Genomic DNA, 22,424 nt, shown 5'->3' with positions numbered 1-22,424 from the left:
TGATATTTATAATGGCGAAAATAACAAATCTGAAGATATTAATAAACTCAAGATCATATTAAATGTTCTGCAAGATTAATCGGACAAATTGACTGTCATAAATTCTAAAACGCGTTCTCATTATTTTGCTACAAAATAAGTATTATATCTGCAGAAATAAGATTTTGTTGATATAAATTGCAAATTATACATATTGATAAAAAAAAATATTTCCCGCGAAAACGTGCGCCAGGTTTGGCCGCACTAGTGACCTCATAGACAAAATAGAGCAAGGAATTAAGTCCCTGTTCTATAGCTAAAGTTTAATGATTTCATAGGAAAGTCACTTACATAGGAAACTTAATTTTCTATAATAAATTAATACACTTTGCCATTAGACTAAACTAAATTCAATTTTACTATTACCTACTCATTCAATGTATTCGTCTTTAACTTTTATTTGAAAATCCGCCTTTTTAATGTTATCTTGTAATTACAGGAATTCGGTTTTATTTTGATGGATTTTTAACTTACTACAAAAATTAATTAAAAAGTATAATTCGAAACTTTGGATGGATGTTTGTAGGATGGATGAAGGGCAAATATGGAACGCTATACTGTACGTGGCCCAGTAACTTTACAGGTTTTTACCTTTGTTAAAATAGGAGTTTGCGGAGTTATTATGACTCTCATGTGCCCCGCCATGCATATACCTAACAGTAATAATTAATAGTATTTTAATTTTAGTGCATGACACATAATAATTATTGTGAAGGGGAAACCACCTACGTATGTAGAACAACTTTTTATCACTTGCTTCATTCAAGCTTCAAAGTAATGTGATCGGAACGAAACATGACGTCATCGTACTGATAAAAACAACACGCAATCATAGTATCATTCCTTGTCATAGCAGGTATCTTTTCTAAATTTACGGTTTGTCAAAGTAATCTCGGGTCAACCCCCTTCATTCATTCATTGAATAGAATAGATTATATTTATAAAAATTAAGCTTACTTTGCTATACTCCACGTAAATAATGAATAATTGTTCAGATTATTACTTAACAATTATTCATTATTTACGTTAATATATAAAAACATCGCCGTTTTGCTGTAATTGAACATCACGACTAATTTACCTTTAAAAAAAAAAAAAAAAAAAAAAAAATCAAATTCACTGAGGATACGAATACGAATACCAAGACGAACACACTGAATGAGTACATTATAGTAAAATTGAATTTAGTTTAGTCTAATGGCGAAGTGTATTAATTTATTATAGAAAATTAAGTTTCCTATAAATAAATAAATAAATAAATATACTACGACGATACACACATCGCCATCTAGCCCCAAAGTAAGCGTAGCTTGTGTTATGGGTACTGAGACAGCTGATGAATATTTTTTTATGAATATAATACACATAAATACTTATAATATACAGATAAACACCCAGACACTGAAAAACATTCATGTTCATCACAAAAACACTCTCCAGTTGTGGGAATCGAACCCACGGCCTTGGACTCAGAAAGCAGGGTCGCTGCCCACTGCGCCACTCGGCCGTCTGTAAGTGACTTAGGTCTTTTTATGGGAATAAATGTCTTTAAACCTAATGTGATAAATAAATTTGGACGCCCGTAATGACGAACATATGACATTGCATGTTGTGCATATTCTTGCATGTGACGTGGACTTCCAATGCATGAAGATGGCAAAATAGTTAGCTTTCCAACGTTGGTTGTAGTACCGTCATTCACAACTGCATCTCGCAAATGAATGTTAATTTTTTCTTTCAATTCTTCAGAGCGTAGTTTAGTCTGATTCAAACGTAGAAATAGCAAGCGTTCCGTTTCAATGTTTGCATACATATTCACAGTATACTGTTGAAACCACCGACGGTATTTTAAAATATAATTGTCCTCGTTCCTTCAAATCATTAAGCTGTATGCGAGCTTTGATTGTTGATTTGATGTTAAGTAATAATCTGAACAATTATTCATTATAAAGTCACCAACTCAAGATGCTCCGGTCTCGGAGCGAAACGAGCATAGAGGGTACACTGCCGAAGATCTGTTTGGTGTTGAGTATAAATATTGAAGAAATTATAAGTTACTACATGATTTTCCTTCTTTTCGCGGAGTAATATATCATCGAATTCCGCAAGATAACGCCGGCTTCTAGCCAAGAATGGTTTTTTTTTTATTGTATGAACTGTGTACATTTTACGCTATTAAATATATTTATTCTCTTCCATTTTATTCATACAAAACTCATGAAATGAATAAAGTTTTTCGTCATTTTAACAGATGTTTCGGTGAACTAACTATGTAACGCTTTCATAAAGCTATCTACTGTAAGGTATTCCGAAGTGATAGTTCCCATACGACAAATTACCAAATTTAGACGTTAAGATTTTCTGCTTTGTTCCTTTAGATTTTTTTCGAAACCAAACTCTGTATTAAGACGAATACACGATAAAAGAATTTAAAAATCTGCCGAACCTTTTTAGATTTTGTTATACGCACACATGGCAATTGATAATTACATAAATATCATCATATCAACCCTTTACCGGCCCACTACAGTGCACGGGTCTCCTTCAACAATCAGAAGGGTGTAGGCCGTAGTTCACCACGCTGGCCCAGTGTGGATTGGTGGACTCCATACACCTCTGAGTATATTATGCAGAACTCTCAGGCAACATAATATATAGAAGATGTAAAATCAATATTTGTTTGTTTGTTTCGTCTTCGGTGCTATCCTAAAGCACCACGCTTTGGATACGGGACCCTAAAAACTAAGAAATACGCCCGCTTAGAGGAGAAATCTTAATAAACATGAGGAAAATTTCAAACGGACATTATTGGTATTCAGTGGAAAGTAAAGAAACTTCTAGAACGCAGCCCGTTTGCATAGTTGCCGTTGGCTACAAAAAATCGACCCGAATTTCCATTAGCTAATTAAGTGTAAAAATTAACTAACGTTATAATTATATACTTGTACATTGGGTGGCGCGGTCGACCTTCGCTTTGTTTGCCAAATTCATTTAACGATTTCTGCGTACCTACGTACCTGCTTTAGTGACTGCTTTGGACCCGCATCCAAATCGTGGTTATTGCATAAGTTATAAGAATAATAAATAGGCTATCTATAGATCTTATATATTGTTACAAGCTAGGTTTAATGGATTGATAATATAAGGCAGGGTTTAGGTGACGTGAACTGGTTTTTTTCGAATTTTAACAAATCTCGTATCGGCACGGATTTGTCGGTAGGGTAGAATCTAGCCGTGGCCCGATTCTTCTACCATATAGATTTTTTGAGCGACGTGTATTCAATAGGAGGTCCAGGGTTCGTTTCCCAGCTGGGACAATATTGAAATATTCAATTTCTGAAATTTCTCTTGTCTGGTCTGATGGCTTTGGCCGTGGCTAGTTACCACCCTACCGACCAAGACGTGCAGCTAAGCGACTTTGTGTCGCGTAGAAAATAGGTATAGGTACGTAGATTAGGTATATGACTACCATATTCCCTAACTGATTAGCTCGCTACCAGACCACTATAAAGACGACAGTGATTAACTCTTACTCATATTTAAGTATGTTTTAGTATATATTAGTTTATTATTTTTTATATTTATTATTATATTTTATGTGTGTAATCTTGATAAGTATTAGTGTGTAATTGTTTGTAAGTATGTATATAATAATAATACACCCCACCAATCGGTTTCCCTTGGATTCCCTAATCCTAAGGTTGCCTGGAAGAGATCGCTACTAAGCGATAAGGCCGCCCTTTGTATCCTACTTTTTAAGTTTATTTTTGTTGTGTCCATTGTTTTTTTTTTTACTATTTGTCGTTTACAAATAAAGTGTATAAATAAAAATAAATAAATACCATCATAGACTGCATCATCACTTACCACCAGATGAGATTGCAGTCAAGGGCTAACTTGTTGTGAAATAAAAAGTAGAGTTGGTTTTCCTGAAATAAAAAGTTATGTTACTCTCCGTTCAACTAACACTATGCCAAAAATCATTTCGATTGGTTACTAAGTTAGGTCGTAAGGGAAGGATAAGCAAACACAATTTTGCGCTCATAATATTAACTAGCGGACGCGCGCGACTTCGTCCGCGAATGAGCCGACTTAAAAAAATATTCGTATGTTGTCGCGGACTGTTTTATAGAACTTTTAAGACTTAGAAACAACAATTCCGATATACTTACTACATATTTCCGTCGTTTGGCGTAACGTTTACCGTTCACGCATCAGAATCTCTCAAAAGGATATTTTTTGCCGTTTTTTCCTGAGATTCCAATAAATGAATCCTAGCTAGATCGTATTATCTATCGCCCCCGAAACCCCCTGTATACTAAATTTCATTAAAATCGTTGGAGCCGATTCCGAGATTCCAATTATATGTATACAAAAATTGCTCGTTTAAAGTTATAAGATAATAAGATAGGGATGTTCTGTTTGTCCTGCAGCAAGCAGCGACCGCTGACCGCGCCCGCGCCCGCTTCCTTTGGGGACGCACACGCAAGCCCCATGGCCGCCATCCGACAGGCGGGAGGAGTGGGCCGCGCCAAGCTGAAGCCGGCCGCAGACACCGTGGCGGAAAACGTAAGGGAAGGATCGTAGCTCATAACCACCTTAGTGGTAGTGTCACCACCTTACACTACCCTCCAGTCGCGTGCATATAGGGCATGCATAGGGTTTGCAGATGATATAAAATTAAGAAAATCTCCAGTACTTATTAGTTATAAATACTTGAGGGTAGGCTTTTTATAACTCTTACAATGTCTATCCTTAAGTTTTTTATAGCTTGTCCTGGAAAATTTCTTCATTTTATATCATTTGCATACCCTCTGCATTCTCTCTATGCACGCCACTGACCACCTTTCCCGGCGCAACGGTGAGCGCCGTGAATTTAAGAAGCAGAGTTCGTATGGGAAAGTATTACCATGCTTATTTCTTCGATTAAGCTACATTGTTGTGAAGGGTGTGGTTGCCGGTGTAATTACAGGCGCATGGGGCTTAAAACAAGGGATGCAACAATGACATCCGAAGATTGGGGCTCGAGGATATTGGGGGGAAGTTGGGAGCATCGACCTCCAGCGAGGACTCGGAACTTGGCTCAGGTCGACATGCTAACGTCGACCTGATCGTCGTCTTCGATCGTTTGTTTGTTGTCGTAACGTAACGTTATAATATTATAGTTCAAGAACCGGGTACTCTGGACGTAAACTTACCTATCGCTCGATTTTCTGATGTAATATATAAAATTTTGTGTACTGCCAAATCAATTTATTACTCTGAGCACCCACATGATCTAGTAAAAATAGGTTAAAAATTGCAGAACTGTGCACTGTAAATAAAAAAAATTATAAACGAATATATCATATCTAAACTGATTACTGAATGTATTTTCTAAAATATATAAACAACAGCAATAAACCTCATTTGTAGCTTTAAAGTTCAGAGATTTCCCGGTTTATTGATTACAAGAACTGACATGACGGCCGACTGGCGCAGTGGGCAGCGACCCTGCTTTCTGAGTCCAAGGCCGTGGGTTCGATTCCCACAACTGGAAAAATGTTTGTGTGATGAGCATAAGTGTTTTTCAGTGTCTGGGTGTTTATATGTATTTTCTAAGTATTTATTTATATATAATTCCTAAAAATATTCATCAGTCATCTTAGTACCCATAACACAAGCTACGCTTACTTTGGGGCTAGGTGGCGATGTGTGTATTGTCGTAGTATATTTATTTATTTATTTATTTAAGAACTGATATTAAATGTTAATGACATCTACTCTCTATTCTAAGCGGATTTGCGGATTCCGCGTAGGTAAATGGTTTGAATGTCGGAATTCAAATGTCATAGTATATAAACGCAGAACTATGTTAATGAAAAAAAAGTGCAAAAGGGTATTGCTTATATTGTGTAACATTATGATTATGAACACCGAGCGTTTTCTTATAAAATACATTAATTCACTGCGGTGATTGTACGAATTCTAAATTTAGCAAAATTAACAGATATAAAACGAATGCTATCCGTTTCACATTCACCGAAATATTTCTTACGGAAATTTATGCCTACTAGTTTTATATTGGTCGGTTTTGGATATATTTGTGTTCGGGAAAAATAAAGAAACAAATCGCTATACAAATTCGCCAACGAATCTCTCACTCAGGCTACTACACAGCTTACAGCACCGACATACTGTGGAGTTCCTGGCGGTTTTATACAGGATATACTTTGGCGAATGTGATCAGGAAATTCATAATCTTGTTTCTCCGGCACTATTCTACTACAGAAGACCGAGACGCCGTTAACGCCGTTATCCTTATGTGGTTGACATTCAGTCAACACGTACGAAGCGCTTTTCATCTACGTTTCTGTTACGTACCGCTAAGGTTTGGAACGCTCTTCTGGCTTCGGTGTTTCCTGATTCATACAACTTGAATGCCTGCAAGGCAAGACTGAATAGGCATTATCTAGGGAAGTGCGCCCCAACTCATACTCATATGTTTTACGTTGATGGTCATAGATAATGTTGATTCGCTGTGAGCAACACACTGTTTATTTTGAACTTTATTACACGGTTTTGTACCTGAGTTAGTTTTACTGTGTTTAAATAGATATCCGGCATCTACGAGTTGCACGGGGATATATTTTATCATCAGCATCATATCAATCCATTTTGCGGGCCTACTAGAGGGAACGGATCTCTTCCCACAATGAGAATGCTGGCCAGGTGCACATTGGGGGATGAAAATGAAAAAATGAAAATACACTTTATTGTACACCTAACAGAAATGAAATTATAAACATAAACAACACTAAATAAAACACAGGTATGACCGCGTCCTAGCTCTCCATCAGGCATGATATTTGCCAAGCGCAAGCATTTCTAGAATTAAAATAATAACATTTGGAACCAGAAATAAACAGTTGCCCATACGAAATAATACCTTTACAAAACAATTTTTTGTTATTATATAGGTACCCACTCGTTCATTTAAAATTGCAGTCTTATAATTGGATGCAATCGAAATCCTCACTTTTTCTCGATCAATTTAATAATTGGTTTACCTTATTAGCGTTGTGTCAACAACATCATTACTACTGTGCAGAATAGTAAGTAAAAAATGAAGTTATAAATAAACTAATTTCCCTCGCAGAATGCATGAGATAAATACATTCGAACTAATTAACTCCTTTTTAAAATCATTCGACTATGGGCCTTGCAAACAAACGTTGTATAACGTCGGAGTTTATGCAGCGTTTTATAACGCTTTAACTGTTGAGATATTCTCTATAATGAAGGCATCCGATGTTTCCACATTTATTTGTCAGGCCCTAAGAGTTCGCCTCCTTTTTTTTTTTTTTTTTTCGTGGGGAAATCCTCATGGATACCACTACACCACGGGGAGGCGCAGTGGTTATGCCGGACTCTTACCGACTAAAACCCCACGGTGTTCCAACTCATCGCCTGGTAACTGGGTCATGGGAACGCTTTCGCACACAACCACAACCCAGTCAGCAAGAGTTCGCCTCCTACTTTAACCTCGCGTCGTAAGTTATACGTTCAACACCGTGTAACAGGAGTCGATATCTTAATTTTACAAAAGCTTCTATAAGTATTTAATGAACATTTTGCTCAATTTTCTACAATCTATAAGGTATTCTGGCAACCCGCACATATGGGGACTTTCTTCAGGAACTACAAAATTTTAAACTAAATGTCCACGGCATACTTTATTTGACACCCATATATGTTTTCCTTCGTAGATTGGTGGCGGCTGCAAAAGACCGCAAAGCGCGGCTGGAAGACGCCAGGAACTTGTACCAGTTCCTGGAAGACCATGATGAAGAAGAAGGTTAGTTCTTTGCGGTATCGCGGAAAAAGAGCAACTTTCCGAACCGGTTGTAGTCTCTACAAACAGACATACTTGACGTTTCAAAAGTGAAATAAATAATTACTTGAAATAAATGAATATTGAATTTTGAATTTAATGGGGGTGTCTGCCGACTGCGCCAATCGGCGTCGAATAACAATAAATATTAGTATGCTTGCTTAAAGTTGAGTCAACCGTTATTGTCCCGATCGTTTCAGTCAATGGTCTTCTTGCGAAATGCTTCGACCAACATCTTAAGAAGCTTTCGCTTGGTTGTTGGATCAAGGGTCGGATACAGAAGGCAGTAGTCCTTGAAACGGCGCGTATTGTGAGGGGGTTCCTCACTCTGGAGCCCTGACCGCCGGTTGCTTGGGCATTCAAAAGCCCCGCAAGCGGAGTGGTTTTTTTTTTATAAATTTGTAATAGTTTTTTATATTTTTTAAGCATAGTTAAGAATTTAAAAAAAAAAATGAAAAAGAATAAATTATAGAAAATAAATAATTAATATTAGTATGGACCAACGAACGCCATGTAATTACATAGGTTTTTAAATAAAAGATTGCGTGAAGTCTATTCTTTAATATATATATATATATATAATTTTTAAATAGTTTTACTACAAATAGAAAAATACGGTTTAAAACTATAATACAATGATTATCATTAATATTGCTTAAAGGTTTATTACGACGTTGAAGATACCGGTACCATCGGCTTAGCGTGCTCTTCCAGGCACGGGGTGAACAACAGGTTCTCTTGCCTTGGACCCAGTGACATAAAAGCCCAATATATATATAATCTCTTAATCTTCACGCTTACTGAGTTATTCCAACATGATATCTAAGCTTATAATGAAAATCGTTCCCCTTCTGTGTAAGCTCTTGGGTGCGTCATCAAATCCCATTTCCGCAACTTATGTGAGTGCTCATGTACCTCACCTAATCACATTTCCGCTATTAAATAAAACTTGGAAGTGCTCATGTGCCTCACCTAATCACCATGCAACCTTTAATGTTAACTTGGGAGTCACTTAAGAAATTTCTTTGTTTGCGGCCTATTTGGCTAAAAAAACAGCTCTTGATAAGTTTAACCTTTTACAAATATAAAATCGATCGAATGTTACTCGTCTTTGTGTTTTATTTTTAGAAACATTCAGTACAAGATTCACTTACTCGTATCGTGTACGGAAAAACTATGGAGGGTAGAGGTAAGGAGAGTCATCTTATATGGGAGAAAAGTTGAAAAAGTGTCCAGTTGTATGCGCTAAATAACAGTTCAAAAATCCTCCACAATGGCGCTGGTGGATGCACAGGGTATGGTATGAATGTAGCAATCGTAGATGAATTGAAGTATGCCGAGTTAAAAACTTTAATGTCATTATCGACTAAAGTAGTTAATTATTGAGAATTTCAACAACTTACGTTGTACAAAATATTGTGGTAAATATAACCTTACTTCCTTGTATCTCCATACTTGCTTGTTTATTTTTCAAGCCTACTCTAACAATATTTATATTTGGCGAATGGCGCTTCTTTTAAGAGTTACCCTGATGCAAATGTGGCGCCATCCTAATTTAATACATTTTGACGACACTTTTTCATATACACAGATGACTCTCCTTACCTCTACCCTCCATAGGAAAAACTTCAACATCGGAGTAATTTTTACTTATTTCCGTTGTATTAGAACTCAAATTCGCTTACAAATTCTAGCTGGGGCTTTTGACAGAAAGTATGTGAAACAAAAATCAGAACTATGGAATTTGCGACGCTAAACCGAGTGACATTAGGTCTATTTTACTTTGACTATACAGAACTCGATGATTACCCGAATGCGAGCGAGCAAATCCTGTACCAACGCTACGGGCTATCACCCATATCAGTTATTATTCTTTACTAGAATCGATTTTGGGTTACTACTACACGTTTTCTCACTAGTGTGTTGTTTCATGTGATAAGTTAACGAAGTACTATCAGTACACCTATATGAACACTGTTGACATGCGAAGGGTTTTTCGCCAGTGTGTATTCTGGTGTGCCGTATTATAGCGCTGTTATTCAATGATTTGTATTCGCATACGTTGCATGAAAATGGTTTTGTCACTTCGGGATGCGTACTGCTATTGTGTTTCAGCAATGCACTCGGTGCGTTGCACTTGAAATCACATGCTATACATCTGAATGGCAACTTCCCGTTATGCTCTATTAAATGTTCCAGGAATATCTGTTTATCTTTTGTGACATAATCGCATATGATGCAAGAGAAAACATTGTTTTCTTCTTTATTAAGGTGTATCTGTGTGTGGAGTTCCATGTAGTTTTTATTCCAAGTCCTATAACTACAAATCTCACAGGATAATTCCGGTTCTAATATCTCTTTATGTTTTTCTATGCTATCATCTCTACAAGGTTTTGTATCATTTTGTTCGATGGAAGTTTTCAAATATTTTTTTATCATTGTCCTTTCTTTCGGTTTTTGATTGTTTTCAGTTGATGTGTTTATGAGTTTGTCTTTGTTACTGTGTGTTTGTGTTATGACAGAGTGAACATTAACCGCATTCTCAGTTGTTAGTGAACAGTTTCTTCTTATCCTGATTTTCTTGGATGAAGGCTCTGGAAAAAATAATAGACTCTTAAATCGACCTATACCTACAGGCCAAGTTTATAAGAGGGCATCACATGGCAGCTGAATAAAGAATTTTTGAATTTTTATTTTTTGTAGACTTACAAACAGCAATATTTGTTTTCCTAATCCTAAGGTTGCCTGGAAGAGATCGCTACTAAGCGATAAGGCCGCCCTTTGTATCCTACTTTTTAAGTTTATTTTTGTTGTGTCCATTGTTTTTTTTTTACTATTTGTAGTGTACAAATAAAGTGTATAAATAAAAATAAAATAAATAAAATATTTGGCCAAAAAACGCCAATGTTGAATTTCATGCCTTTCATTGACAACCTCTTCGGCGGTTAACGCTGTAGTTTTAAGTGGAAAATCCCGGGTCCCTGGTAAGGGCAGTATCGGGATTCATAATTTTTGAATTTTCTCTGGTCTGGTCCGGTGGGCTTCGGCCGGGACTAGTTAACCACACTACCGACAAACACGCTGCCGCTGCCGCTAAGCGAATTAGCGTACAATGTCGCGTAGAAACCGATTCCCAAATCGGTCCCTAATTCGGATTTAATGTAACTGCCGAAGTCCATTTAACATAGTCAAAGTTACGAAAGTCGAATATTTTTTTATACAAATATGCACATAGATGGCACTTTTGATGCGTTGATTATATACAAAATGTGTACATAGCAGTGAGTAGTGATGGCGACAACTACATTCGTAAACTGAAAACTAAAGCTGCGAGGGTTCCAAACGTGCCCTAGTCTGAGAAGAAGCCCACAACAAACTTAGGCGGGTGTTCGTTTTGTTATCACCATCTCACATTGTCATTTAAAATTGTTAGAAGAGCAACCTGGTTAGAGCAATTGTTCACACCCAAGCTATTTTATCGTTTACGTAATCCTTTATACATATAAGCCCATTACAATCTTAGACTGCATAATTTCTTACCAGCATGTGAGATTTCAGTCAAGGGCTAACTTTTTGTGAAATAAAAAAAATGTTATTACCGATATGAGTTTTCCTGACATGGTTGCCCAGAGTCCTGCGACCCCTACACTTGTAGTCACATTGCGCGCACGAGAACGGTTTCTCTTCGGTATGAGTTCTCATGTGCATCAGCAAATCGCATTTCCGCAAGCACATAAAGTCACAGTTGGTACAAGAATACTGGCTGTCGCCCGCATGGGTCCTCATGTGGCTCACTAGAATCTGTTTTTCAGTACATTTGTACATACAAAGTTCACATGTCAATGTATTTTGTCCAGTGTGTGTCCGCACATGTTTTACCAACGCGCACTTTATTGGAGAACTGAACTCGCAGACACTGCATTTGAATAGTTCCGGCCCCGTATTGATTTTGACATGCTGCATCAAGTCGCTCTGATTCGTGAATTTGTACCCGCATCCCTTGCATTCGAATGGTCTCTCACCTGTGTGTCTTCGCATGTGGCTGATCAAAGTACTGTTACATTTACTTCTGTACGGGCACAGGTTGCAGGAAAACGGCTTCTCACCCGTGTGCTGCATCGTGTGGAAGGTCAACGAACTACTATCAGTGCATTTGTATGGACACTGTTTACATGAAAATGGTTTCTCGCCCGTGTGTATTCTAGTGTGCCTTACTATAGCACTGTTATTCGCTGCTTTGTATTCACATACGTTGCATGAAAATGGTTTTGTGACTTTGGGGTGTTTACTGCTATTGTGTTTCAGCAAGCTACTCGGCGTGTTGCATTTGAATTCACATGCAACGCATCTGAAAGGCATCTTTCCGTTATGTTCTATCAGATGTTTTGTTAAAATCTGTTTATCTTTTGTTATATAATCGCATATAATGCAAGGAAATATATATATATTTTTTTCCTTTTTGTGTGTGAGTTTGTGAAGTACCATGTATTCTTTATTCCAGGTCTTATAACTGCAAGCTTCACAGGATAGTTCCGGTTCTAATATCTGTCTATGTTTTTCTATGTCATCCGGGCCACAAGGTTTTGTATCATTATTTTGTTTGATGGAAGATTTTTTAATTCCTTTATTCGGTTGAACACTGTCTGTGTGTGTCATGTCGCAATTAACTTCAACTATTTTGTCATTAGTTAGTGAACTTGTCCTGAGTTTCTTGGATGATGGCGGGTCTGAAACAATATTATAGTTTTTTACTAAAGTGAAAGATAGATACTCCATTACACCCAGGTTGAGTTGTTGAGGGAATCGCATGGCAAACAATTTTTATACAAAATAGTTAAAGATTTTGTCTTAAAATTAGCCAAGTGTTTTTGAAATAATTCTGTTATGAAAAAAACATCGATAATTTTTCCAAAATGTTGCAGAGGGAAACGAACTTTTGGATTGTTAAGGATACTACAAAAAGTTAAATTATTTTAGTTTTTATACCACTTTTATGCTACATTTAGTTCTTTACCAGTGGAAGTAGTCAGTATAATTTTATCAATATTGCTTAGTCTTTTTTGTACACTGCCAATAATTAACTTTGAATTAAACAACTGAGTATATTTATTTATTTATTATATGGCAGCGCGTGTTTTTCTCGCTTTCGGTCACTGGTACAAAAATCGTTAAAAAAAACTGTAGTTTCGCGGTCGCTGATATGTGACTGATGCAAAAAATAGATAAAAACAATCCTTGACGCGGATTATAAATCATGCTAAAATTTCAGCTCATTCGGTGCAGAACTTTTTGAGTTTTTGAAGCGAACACAAATCAACATAACATTTTTATATATATAGATAAAACTAATAGTGTAGTACTATTTTTAGTACACACAAAATACAGTAAATGATTTTTTTGTTGAATTTTCTTTATTTCATTCCGATTGCAGATTATCAGTTTTGATTTTATAAGACCCATTTAATTATGGAGGGTAGAGGTAAGGAGGATCATCTGTGTATATGAAAAAGCGCCAAATATAAATATTGTTAGAGTAGGCTTGAAAAATAAACAAGGAAGTAAGGTTATATTTACCACAATATTTTGTACAACGTAAGTTGTTGAAATTCTCAATAATTAACTACTTTAGTCGATAATGACATTAAATTTTTTAACTCGGCATACTTCAATTCATCTACGATTGCTACATTCATACCATACCCTGTGCATCCACCAGCGCCATTGTGGAGGATTTTTGAACTGTTATTTAGCGCATACAACTGGACACTTTTTCAACTTTTCTCCCATATAAGATGACTCTCCTTACCTCTACCCTCCATACATTTAATAAGAAAAATGTCAAAGTCAAAAATATCTTTATTAAAGGCCCATAGGTGGCACTTTTGATGCGTACATGAGAATTACGCGGTAGTAAGATGTTGGCGACAACCATATTTGTAAACTTAAAACTAAAGCTACGAGGGTTCCAAACGCGTCCTGGTCTAAGAAGAAGCCCACGACAAACTTAGCCGGGTGTTTTTTTTTTGTTATCACCATCTCACAATGTCATTTTAATTTATTAGAAGAGCAACCTGGTTAGAGCAATAATGCACACCCAAGCTTTTTTATCGATTACGTAGTCCTTTATACTATAATAGGAAAGAATTAAAATGTTATAAGATATCTACCGAATGGATCTGCAGTGGCCTGCATCTGGTTACGCCGCCTGAAAATAAATAAATATATACTACGACAATCGCCATCTAGCGCCAAAGTAGGCGTAACTTCTGTTATGGGAACTAAGATGACTGATGAATATTTTAATGAATAATATACATAAATAATTAGAATAATAATATAAAAACCCAGCTCAAAAAACATTCATGCTCATAACACAAACCTTTTCCAGTGGTGGGAATCGAACCCACGGCCTTGGGCTCAGAAAGCAGGGTCGCTGCAAACTGCGCCAATCGGCTGTCAAAATATAATCAGCAACATCACGGATCATCAGGACCGCTTGTTTCCAGCGGCTCCCAGCGACTCGTTTGATCTCGTCTGTCCACCTCGTTGTGGGTCGACCAACGCTGCGTTTACCGGTGCTGGGTCACCAGTCCAGCACCTTCGAACCCTGACGTCCATCGGTTCTCCGAGCTATGTGCCCCGCCGATTTCCACTTCAGCATTGCGACTCGCTGAGCTAAGTCGCTAACTCTGGTTCTTCTGCGTATCTCCTCATTTTTGATTTGATCACGTAGAGATACTCCTAGCATAGCTCTCTCTATCTGTGTTATGGAGGGTAGAGGTAAGGAGAGTCATCTGTGTATATGAAAAAGTGTCGTCAAAATGTATTAAATTAGGATGGCGCCACATTTGCATCAGGGTAACTCTTAAAAGAAGCGCCAAATATAAATACCGTACTATTTACTGTTTACGAAATAAAATCACTCTAAACGCACGTTTGGTTATAATAAATCTGTAAGGTTATATTTACCACAATATTTTGTACAACGTAACTTGTTGAAATCCTCAATAATTAACTACTTTAGTCGATAATGACATTAAATTTTTTAACTCGGCATACTTCTATTCATCTACGATTGCTACATTCATACCATACCCTGTGCATCCACCAGCGCCATTGTGGAGGATTTTTGAACTGTTATTTAGCGCATACACTGGACACTTTTTCAACTTTTCTCCCATATAAGATGACTCTCCTTACCTCTACCCTCCATAATCTGTGTGTTCTCATTAAATGGATGGATAATAAGGCAGACAGAAAAAAAAAAAATAACTGAACCCACAAACGAACGGCCCAATGTCTCAAGACAGATTGCCGAGCAATCAAGATACAAGCTATAAAAGAAATAAAAAAAAAAAAAAAGGGGTGTGGTAACTAGTACAGTCTAAACCTCCCAGCAGAAAAGTGCTATCCCTATAAACATCAAAGTCAAAGTCAAAGTCAAATATCTCTATTCAAATAGGCACATAGATGGCACTTTTGATGCGTACATTACATGTAAAATATGACATAGGAGTGTGTTGATGGCGATAAATAAATTCGTCAACTTAAAACTTAAGCCACGAGGGTTCCAAACGCGCCCTGGTCTAAGAAGAAGCCCACAACAAACTTAGCCGGTTGTTATTTTTTTTTTTTCGTTATCACCATCTCACATTGTCATTTAAAAACTATTAAAGAAGCAACATGGTTAGAGCAATAATTTACACCCAAGCATTTCTATCGTTGACGTAGTCCTTAATACTATAATAGGACTTTGACTTTTGAACTATTTCAAAGACATTTCCAAGATATCAACTGGTATTTTATTGAAAAATTGAATACAATTTCCAAATGATGTACTTACACATAATAAGGGATTAGTAAATTATCACAATACGCAGTGTCTTGAGGATATTCCGGCTCACTCTTGACTATACAGGTTTTCAATCCATTGCAATTCTGTAAAACCAAAACTCTTAATGTTCAATCCAATAATATCAAAATTTGCGGGTTGAGACAAGCAGTTTTTATTAGTATGTATTTATTTAATAATTTAGAGAGGTATTGTATTGTAGACTAGCCGTTGCCCGCGACTTCGTCCGCTTTTAAATAAATAAATATACTACGACAATACACACATTGCCATTAGCCCAAAGTAAGCAAGCGTAGCTTGTGTTATGAGTACTAAGATCACTGATGAATAATTTTATGAATAACATACTTATAAAATACAGATAAAAAATTATCTTCTCCCACAGCTTTATCAACTCTCAGAGCACTGGCGTACAAGTGGAAATAATATTAAAAGAATATATGTTTAATAATAAAAGGGGGTAAACTTCTTATATTCCTTGTTCCCGTGATTTGGCAGGTGGATACTTTAATTATATTCCTTGTCAGGGGATGTATAAACGGGGGATGTAATTTTTGTCTCCTGCCCGTGCTAGCCCTGCAGACACTGAAAAACATTAATGTTCTTCACAACAATTTCCAGTTGTGGGAATCGAACCCACAGCCTTGGATTCAGAAAGCTGGATTATTTTAGTTTTAAAGCATAAGTTGTATACTATTGTAAAAAAAAAATCGGGTGTAGTTTTTAAATAGAACTTTTCCAATCAGTTATGTTTAGGTGTCCTTAATTTTTGTAATCCCACTATGATATAAAACAATTTTTCTGAAATAAACGTAGCTACTCCTTATTACATTAGCTACGTGCCAATAAAAGTCCCATCAAAATCGGTGCAGCCATTTCAGAGATTAGCTGGAACAAACAGACAGTCGGACAGACAGCCAAAATTTTAAAATAATGTTATTTTGGTGTATGTAACATATATGGAGTTTCTTGCCAGCTTCTTCTCGGTAGAATCTGCCTTCCGAACCGGTGGTAGAGTCACTACACACGGACAGACTTGACGTTTCAAAAGTGCTTGTATTAGGCCTACTTGAAATAAATGAATTTTGAATTTTGAATTTTGAATTTTATATATTGATATACATGTAGTAAAAACGGTTATTTCCATATTACAAACAGACACTCCTATTTTATACTATTAGACACTATTATTATATTGTATATATATATATATATATATATAGATGTAGTAGTTAAATAAGAAAATTAGAAATAGTTACCTCAACATCTTCGTCTGGATTTGCTGAATTTGTCATTGGTTCATCATATAACATCTCATTTTTGATTTTGACAGTAAAATCTTTTTTTTCAGAATAATTTTGTACTGTTTTCAGATCATAAATATTTTCCACTACAATATTAATTTTATCTGAATCATTTTGCCAAGTTTCAATGCTTTTTTCTAGTGGAGGTTCTGTTTTAATAACTTTACAAGGTGTGTGTGTTTCAATAGAAACTTCATTTGGGTTGTCCATTGATTCAATGTCTGATATTTCATCTTTGACGATGGATTTATCGTCAATGGATAAAAAGTCATATGCATTTACTGAACCAAAATCTTGAGATAAACCATTTTCCTTTATCGCATCTACTTCTGCATTATTAAACAAAGATTCACTGCAATTTTCATTTTCAAGTGAAGGTTCTCGTTTAATCAGTCTATAATCTGTACCATGCTCTTGTTTATGAGAACTTGTGGCAAAATCTTGGCTGCTTGCTGTATTATGTAGATTCAAACTGTCTTTTGGTAGAAAGTTTTTGTTGACCTCCATTTTGTATCTGGGAAGTTATTTACATGATTGGTTGGATAGTTGATGCTACAGCATTTGTATCCGGATTTACTTTTTTTTATGGAATTTTCACTTTTTTATCATCCGCACTGGAATAATATAGCAATTTAATAGCCTAAATTAATAACCTATTCTTTTTGTGAGGGAGAGACATTGTATACACTGAGGATGTGAAACAAATCCCAACCACTACAAGTGTTAGTGTTGTTGGTATTCCTGGCTGCAACCAGTATTGCCACTATAATATTACTAAATAAACCCTATTGGGTTTTTGTTAAGCCATAATAAATGTTATTATTATGTTAACATAAAAATGTATATTGTTCATTAAATAAATATTTCTAGCTGCAAACACTACACATTGGTTAACTTGACACTCAATGGCATACATACAGGATATGCAGTAAGCGGGCAGAAGATACAAAATTAAAAAAAACTCCAGTACAGGTTATAAAAAACATAAGGATAGGCATTGCAAGAGTTATAACAAGCCTACCATAAAGTTTTTATATCTTGTACTGGAGATTTGGGATGACACTGGGACCTTAAGCCCAGCTGCCTACATTCTACCCCCAAAAAGAGCTTTGTGACCTTTCGTAACTATTCCTGACCTTTGAATGAATTGTTTAAGTTTTTAATAAAACAATTAGTAAGACCGCTCAAACTAGGTCTTGGACTAATCATCAGAAGTCCGCATACATTTTTTTGCGCACAGTGGAGCGCAGATCATGTACAATTCACCCTAAAACATAAACTACAGAAATGGGATACCGCTTCCAAAACAAAGCGCCCAATGAAGGACTATTGGCAAAGACGACCTTACAAATAAAAAAGGACCGGGGGGCAGAGTTCGAATCCCAGCACGCACCTCTATATTTTCTAAGCTATATGAGTTTTAGGAAAACATCGTGAGGAAACCTGCATGCCTGAAAGATCACCATAACGTTCTCAAAGGCGTGTGAAGTCCACCAATGCGCTCGGAGGAGACCCGTGCCCTTTAGTGAGCCGGTAATGGGCTGATACTGGTCTGTATCGATTCTAAACCCAACTCTAGGCCTTTTTTCTATGGGGGAGGGGTCTCATAGGAAAAATCATTGACTTAGGGCTTATAACATTATTACATTTGGAGCTGACGGTTTACTTATAGTGCTTATGAGGCACGGGATGTGATTATTAGGCTGCTAATGATGTTAAGAGTTTTAACGACTTCCCTCTCTTAGGAAGGAAACCGGTCCAAGCTATGACCGGTCCAAACTAAGATGACTTACCTCTCGAATTAATTATTTTGATTCACTCATGGGAGGGAGTGTCGAGTTACAAGTTTCATGAGTTTTAGTTTCACACAATTCGCATTAAAATAAAACAGCATAAGATTTTTATTTATATCAAAATACAAACAACAGCTCAAATCTAGTAAATAAAGCCACAGATTATATAGAGACTATACACAGATACAGATTATCCTCATTGTTTTTTAAGTATTTTAAAAAGGGGGATACAAACACAACTTAAGAAGAAATATGTGGGGAGTATACTCTTTGTTTGTTTGTTTGAAATCTTTATTGTACACACACATTTTATACAAAGTAAACACATATTCAGAAGAAACTTAAAATAGGAAATAGAGCGTGCAAAGGCGGTCTTATCACTAAAGCGATCTCTTCCAGACAACCTTTGACGTTAAGAAAAACGAAGGAACTTTGTATACTACAAAAACCACTGACCTCCAATACGTACTACGGAAACGAAAACTTTTTCCAAAAAACCTACAAAAAGAGTATCCGATATTCAATGTAAAAACTGTACGCAAAATGGATATATTGAAACGGATATATATTTAACGAAACATTAAAACCTACCTATAAAAAAGGGATTTAGATAAGTTGACGTAACAATTTTCTTTGTAATTTTATACTATTTACATGACAACGCAATAATGTTTCACATTATTTATAACACAAAATGAATGTTCTACAGTGGTCCTACATGTAGGTATGAAGTACTCATTATTACCAATAAAAAAGTCCGAAAGGCAGTGTGTAAATATAATAAAAAATATGAAGTAGTAGTAGCACAGACATGAGCCCTGGGTTCGGTCCGTCTGGCAGAGACAATTTAGAAATTCAAAATGTCTGAATTGAATTCGGCTGTGGCCTAGTTACTATCCTCAGAATGCTATAATAAACTATGCTCAGAATTCTATAATATTGCGTCTGGCAAGAAACTATAATAAATTTTATTCAAAACTTGATATATTTCATTTATCGAAAACACAATTGAAGAATGAAATAACTAAACTGCATCGCGAGAGATAATAAATGATGTGAAATCATTCATTTTTGCACACTTACGAACACACGCACACACTTACGCACACTCACACCCACTCACACTCATTCATGCTGTTGTGAATATCGTAAGTGATTATTTTGTATATTTTGTACTTGTACCTATTGCTTTATATATTATGTAATCTAGATTTGGCCTTATTTTACTAATAAGATAAACCCTTAACAAAAATTGTTTGTAACGCTGTTGGATTACTAATAAATAAATAAATAAATAAATAAATAAATAAATAAATAAATAAATAAATAAATAAATAAATAAAGATAAAGACGTTCCGCTGAGCCATTTAGCGTTTCAGAACGATAAAGATACGATAAAAACGGGTTAGCCCGCTACCACCATAGCCTGCATCATCACTTACCATCACAGATTACAGTCAAGGTCTATCTTGTAGCGAAAAAAAAGAAGGATAGCGGAAAAACAATCATCTTAAACTTAGTCAGCAACTCAAGTGGGTAACTGTTAGTGATAAGCGAAGTATGCATGTGCTTACTCTACTTTATTCTCTTCTCTATAGTCCTATCTCTCTCGTTTTTCCTTCACTCAGCATCTTATACGTCTGCGGTCGGCGAATGATAACAAGCTTGAGATTCCCTTATCTCGCTCTCAGGGCTATAATGAGTCATTCACCGTTACAGCTGTAACACTGTGGAACTCGCTTCCCTGGGTAATACGTCATTCCGAATCTATTCACCTATACATCGCTTAAAAAATTATTACTAATCTGTGTAATTGAGTATTATGTTAGTTTATAGTAGCATAAATATCTATTATAGTATATATAAATGTATATCGGTATTTTTGTAGTTAATATGTAAATGTAGTATGTATTTTCATGTAAGTTTATTTTATTTTTTTGTAACATCCTTTATGCACCACCCACTTTCCACTTTTTTCCATTGTGTTTTGACGGCCGATTGGCGCAGTTTGCGGAGACCCTACTTTCTGAGCCCAAGGCCGTGGGTTAGATTCCCACAACTGGAAAATTTTTGTGTGATGAGCATGAATGTTTTTCAGTGTCTGGGTGATTATATGTATATTCTAAGTATTTATGTATATTTTTCATAAACATATTCATCAGTCATCTTAGTACCCGTAACACAAGCTATGCTTACTTTGGGGCTAGGTGGCGATTTGTGTATTGTCGTAAAATATTTATTTATTTATTTTATCGGCTTCGTACGCTCAGGTTGCCTTTAAAAGATAACTTTTAGTGATAAGGCCGCCCTTGCACCCTAGCACTAAGTACTATTACTGTTTTGTGTTGTTTTGCAATAAAGTTTTTATATCCTATTCTATAAATAAAACAATTATTATGCAAAATATGTATTTCATACAAGTTACAATAAACATTAAACGTAAACTTAACATAGGGTAAGATATTGATTCAAAATTATATTTCCTTGTATACAATATAAAAGTCTATCATTAAGATCTTTACACGATTTTTTGTTAAAAGTACGTTTTCTTGTTATTATTACGAAAACTCACAGGCCAAGGAAAAAATATAGACGGAATGTTGTCTGTTTTTTTTCAACGTATTACACGTTCAAATAGAATCCAATATTAAGATTGCACAAATCTTAGTACCTTCAAATTTTAGATTTTCACCAATGTAATTACACAATAAAAAAATAAAATTACTGTATTGTAAGATACAATTTAACTGTATTGTAAGTAATTTATTATTTTTAAGAAAATAATTACTTTTGAGCATTTTTTTAAAAAGTGCATTGATTTAATGTTTCTATTTTTCTCTTTAGCCTGTAATAAAACCAGCCAATTTCGACACTTAATAAATAACTTGAAATAAACTCGGGAAAATCAACGATTGTATATTTTTTATTATTAAGTATGTGGTGGTATATTATATTGTACTTAGTTATAAAGTCAAGCATTTATTACTATAAACTTGTTTGCAATCAATCAAAATTATTTAATATTTATAACAAAATATATCTATTTATTTCCGATCTTATGTTAAAGACACTATTTGTATGATAGAAGCAGATACTCTCTCCTGCATACAAACTTACACTCATCCCAAGGTTGATATTTAGATTTCTGCAAATAAATGTATAATTTATTCTTATTTTTTATGTGCTGTTATATTTTTAATTTAAAAAGGTTAAACTGCGGTTTACAACTAGTTTAATATTGATTGCATTCATGTTTCGTAATAGACATACCGAACGAGTGCCGAAATCGGAAGTAGTTTTTTTTTAAATTAAATATTTCAATAAATAATCAAAGACCTCGTAGTTTTTGTTTTTATTTTAGGATTTAAAAACTCTACTACAAGCCCAAAATACACTGAGCGTATACTATTTTGCGTTTGCGATGCAAAATATGCCATTTAAGTCCTATTATGAACGTAATTTGCAATAAATATAAAGTGTGATGAGGCCTCAACCATCGTTTTAGCACGATTTAGGCGCGTGACGCAACGCAAATTTACCCGCTTGGTGTGTTTTGGCACTTA

The 22,424-nt window shown here is 35.5% G+C and overlaps 1 protein-coding gene across 1 annotated transcript; it reads right to left on the bottom strand.

Annotated features, from left to right (window-relative positions):
* Positions 1-9,444: 9,444 nt before the first annotated feature.
* LOC120634991 (zinc finger protein 271-like) lies at positions 9,445-18,990 on the bottom strand. Its single transcript, XM_039905898.1, has 6 exons — positions 18,862-18,990; positions 17,024-17,682; positions 15,756-15,850; positions 14,080-14,117; positions 11,512-12,639; positions 9,445-10,506 (listed from the first exon to the last, which is right to left on the bottom strand). Exons 2-6 carry the CDS (start codon positions 17,573-17,575, stop codon positions 9,773-9,775), a joined length of 2,547 nt encoding a protein of 848 aa, XP_039761832.1. The 5' UTR covers positions 17,576-17,682; positions 18,862-18,990; the 3' UTR covers positions 9,445-9,772.
* Between the last annotated feature and the right edge of the window lie 3,434 nt (positions 18,991-22,424).

Source organism: Pararge aegeria, chromosome 26 (genome assembly GCF_905163445.1).
Source record: "Pararge aegeria chromosome 26, ilParAegt1.1, whole genome shotgun sequence".
Classification (NCBI taxonomy): Eukaryota; Metazoa; Arthropoda; class Insecta; order Lepidoptera; family Nymphalidae; genus Pararge; species Pararge aegeria.
This window is presented reverse-complemented; position numbering and strand designations above follow the sequence as displayed.

Excerpts from the sequence above, each read along its gene's own strand:
- LOC120634991 (XM_039905898.1), bottom strand. The coding sequence starts at position 17,575 with ATGGAGGTCAACAAAAACTTTCTACCAAAAGACAGTTTGAATCTACAT. Across the intron at positions 15,851-17,023 it reads ATCCAGACGAAGATGTTGAG|AATTGCAATGGATTGAAAAC; the intron begins GTAACTATTTCT and ends TTGGTTTTACAG. Across the intron at positions 10,507-11,511 it reads TGTCAGGAAAACTCATATCG|AGCCTTCATCCAAGAAAATC; the intron begins GTAATAACATTT and ends TATTTTTTCCAG.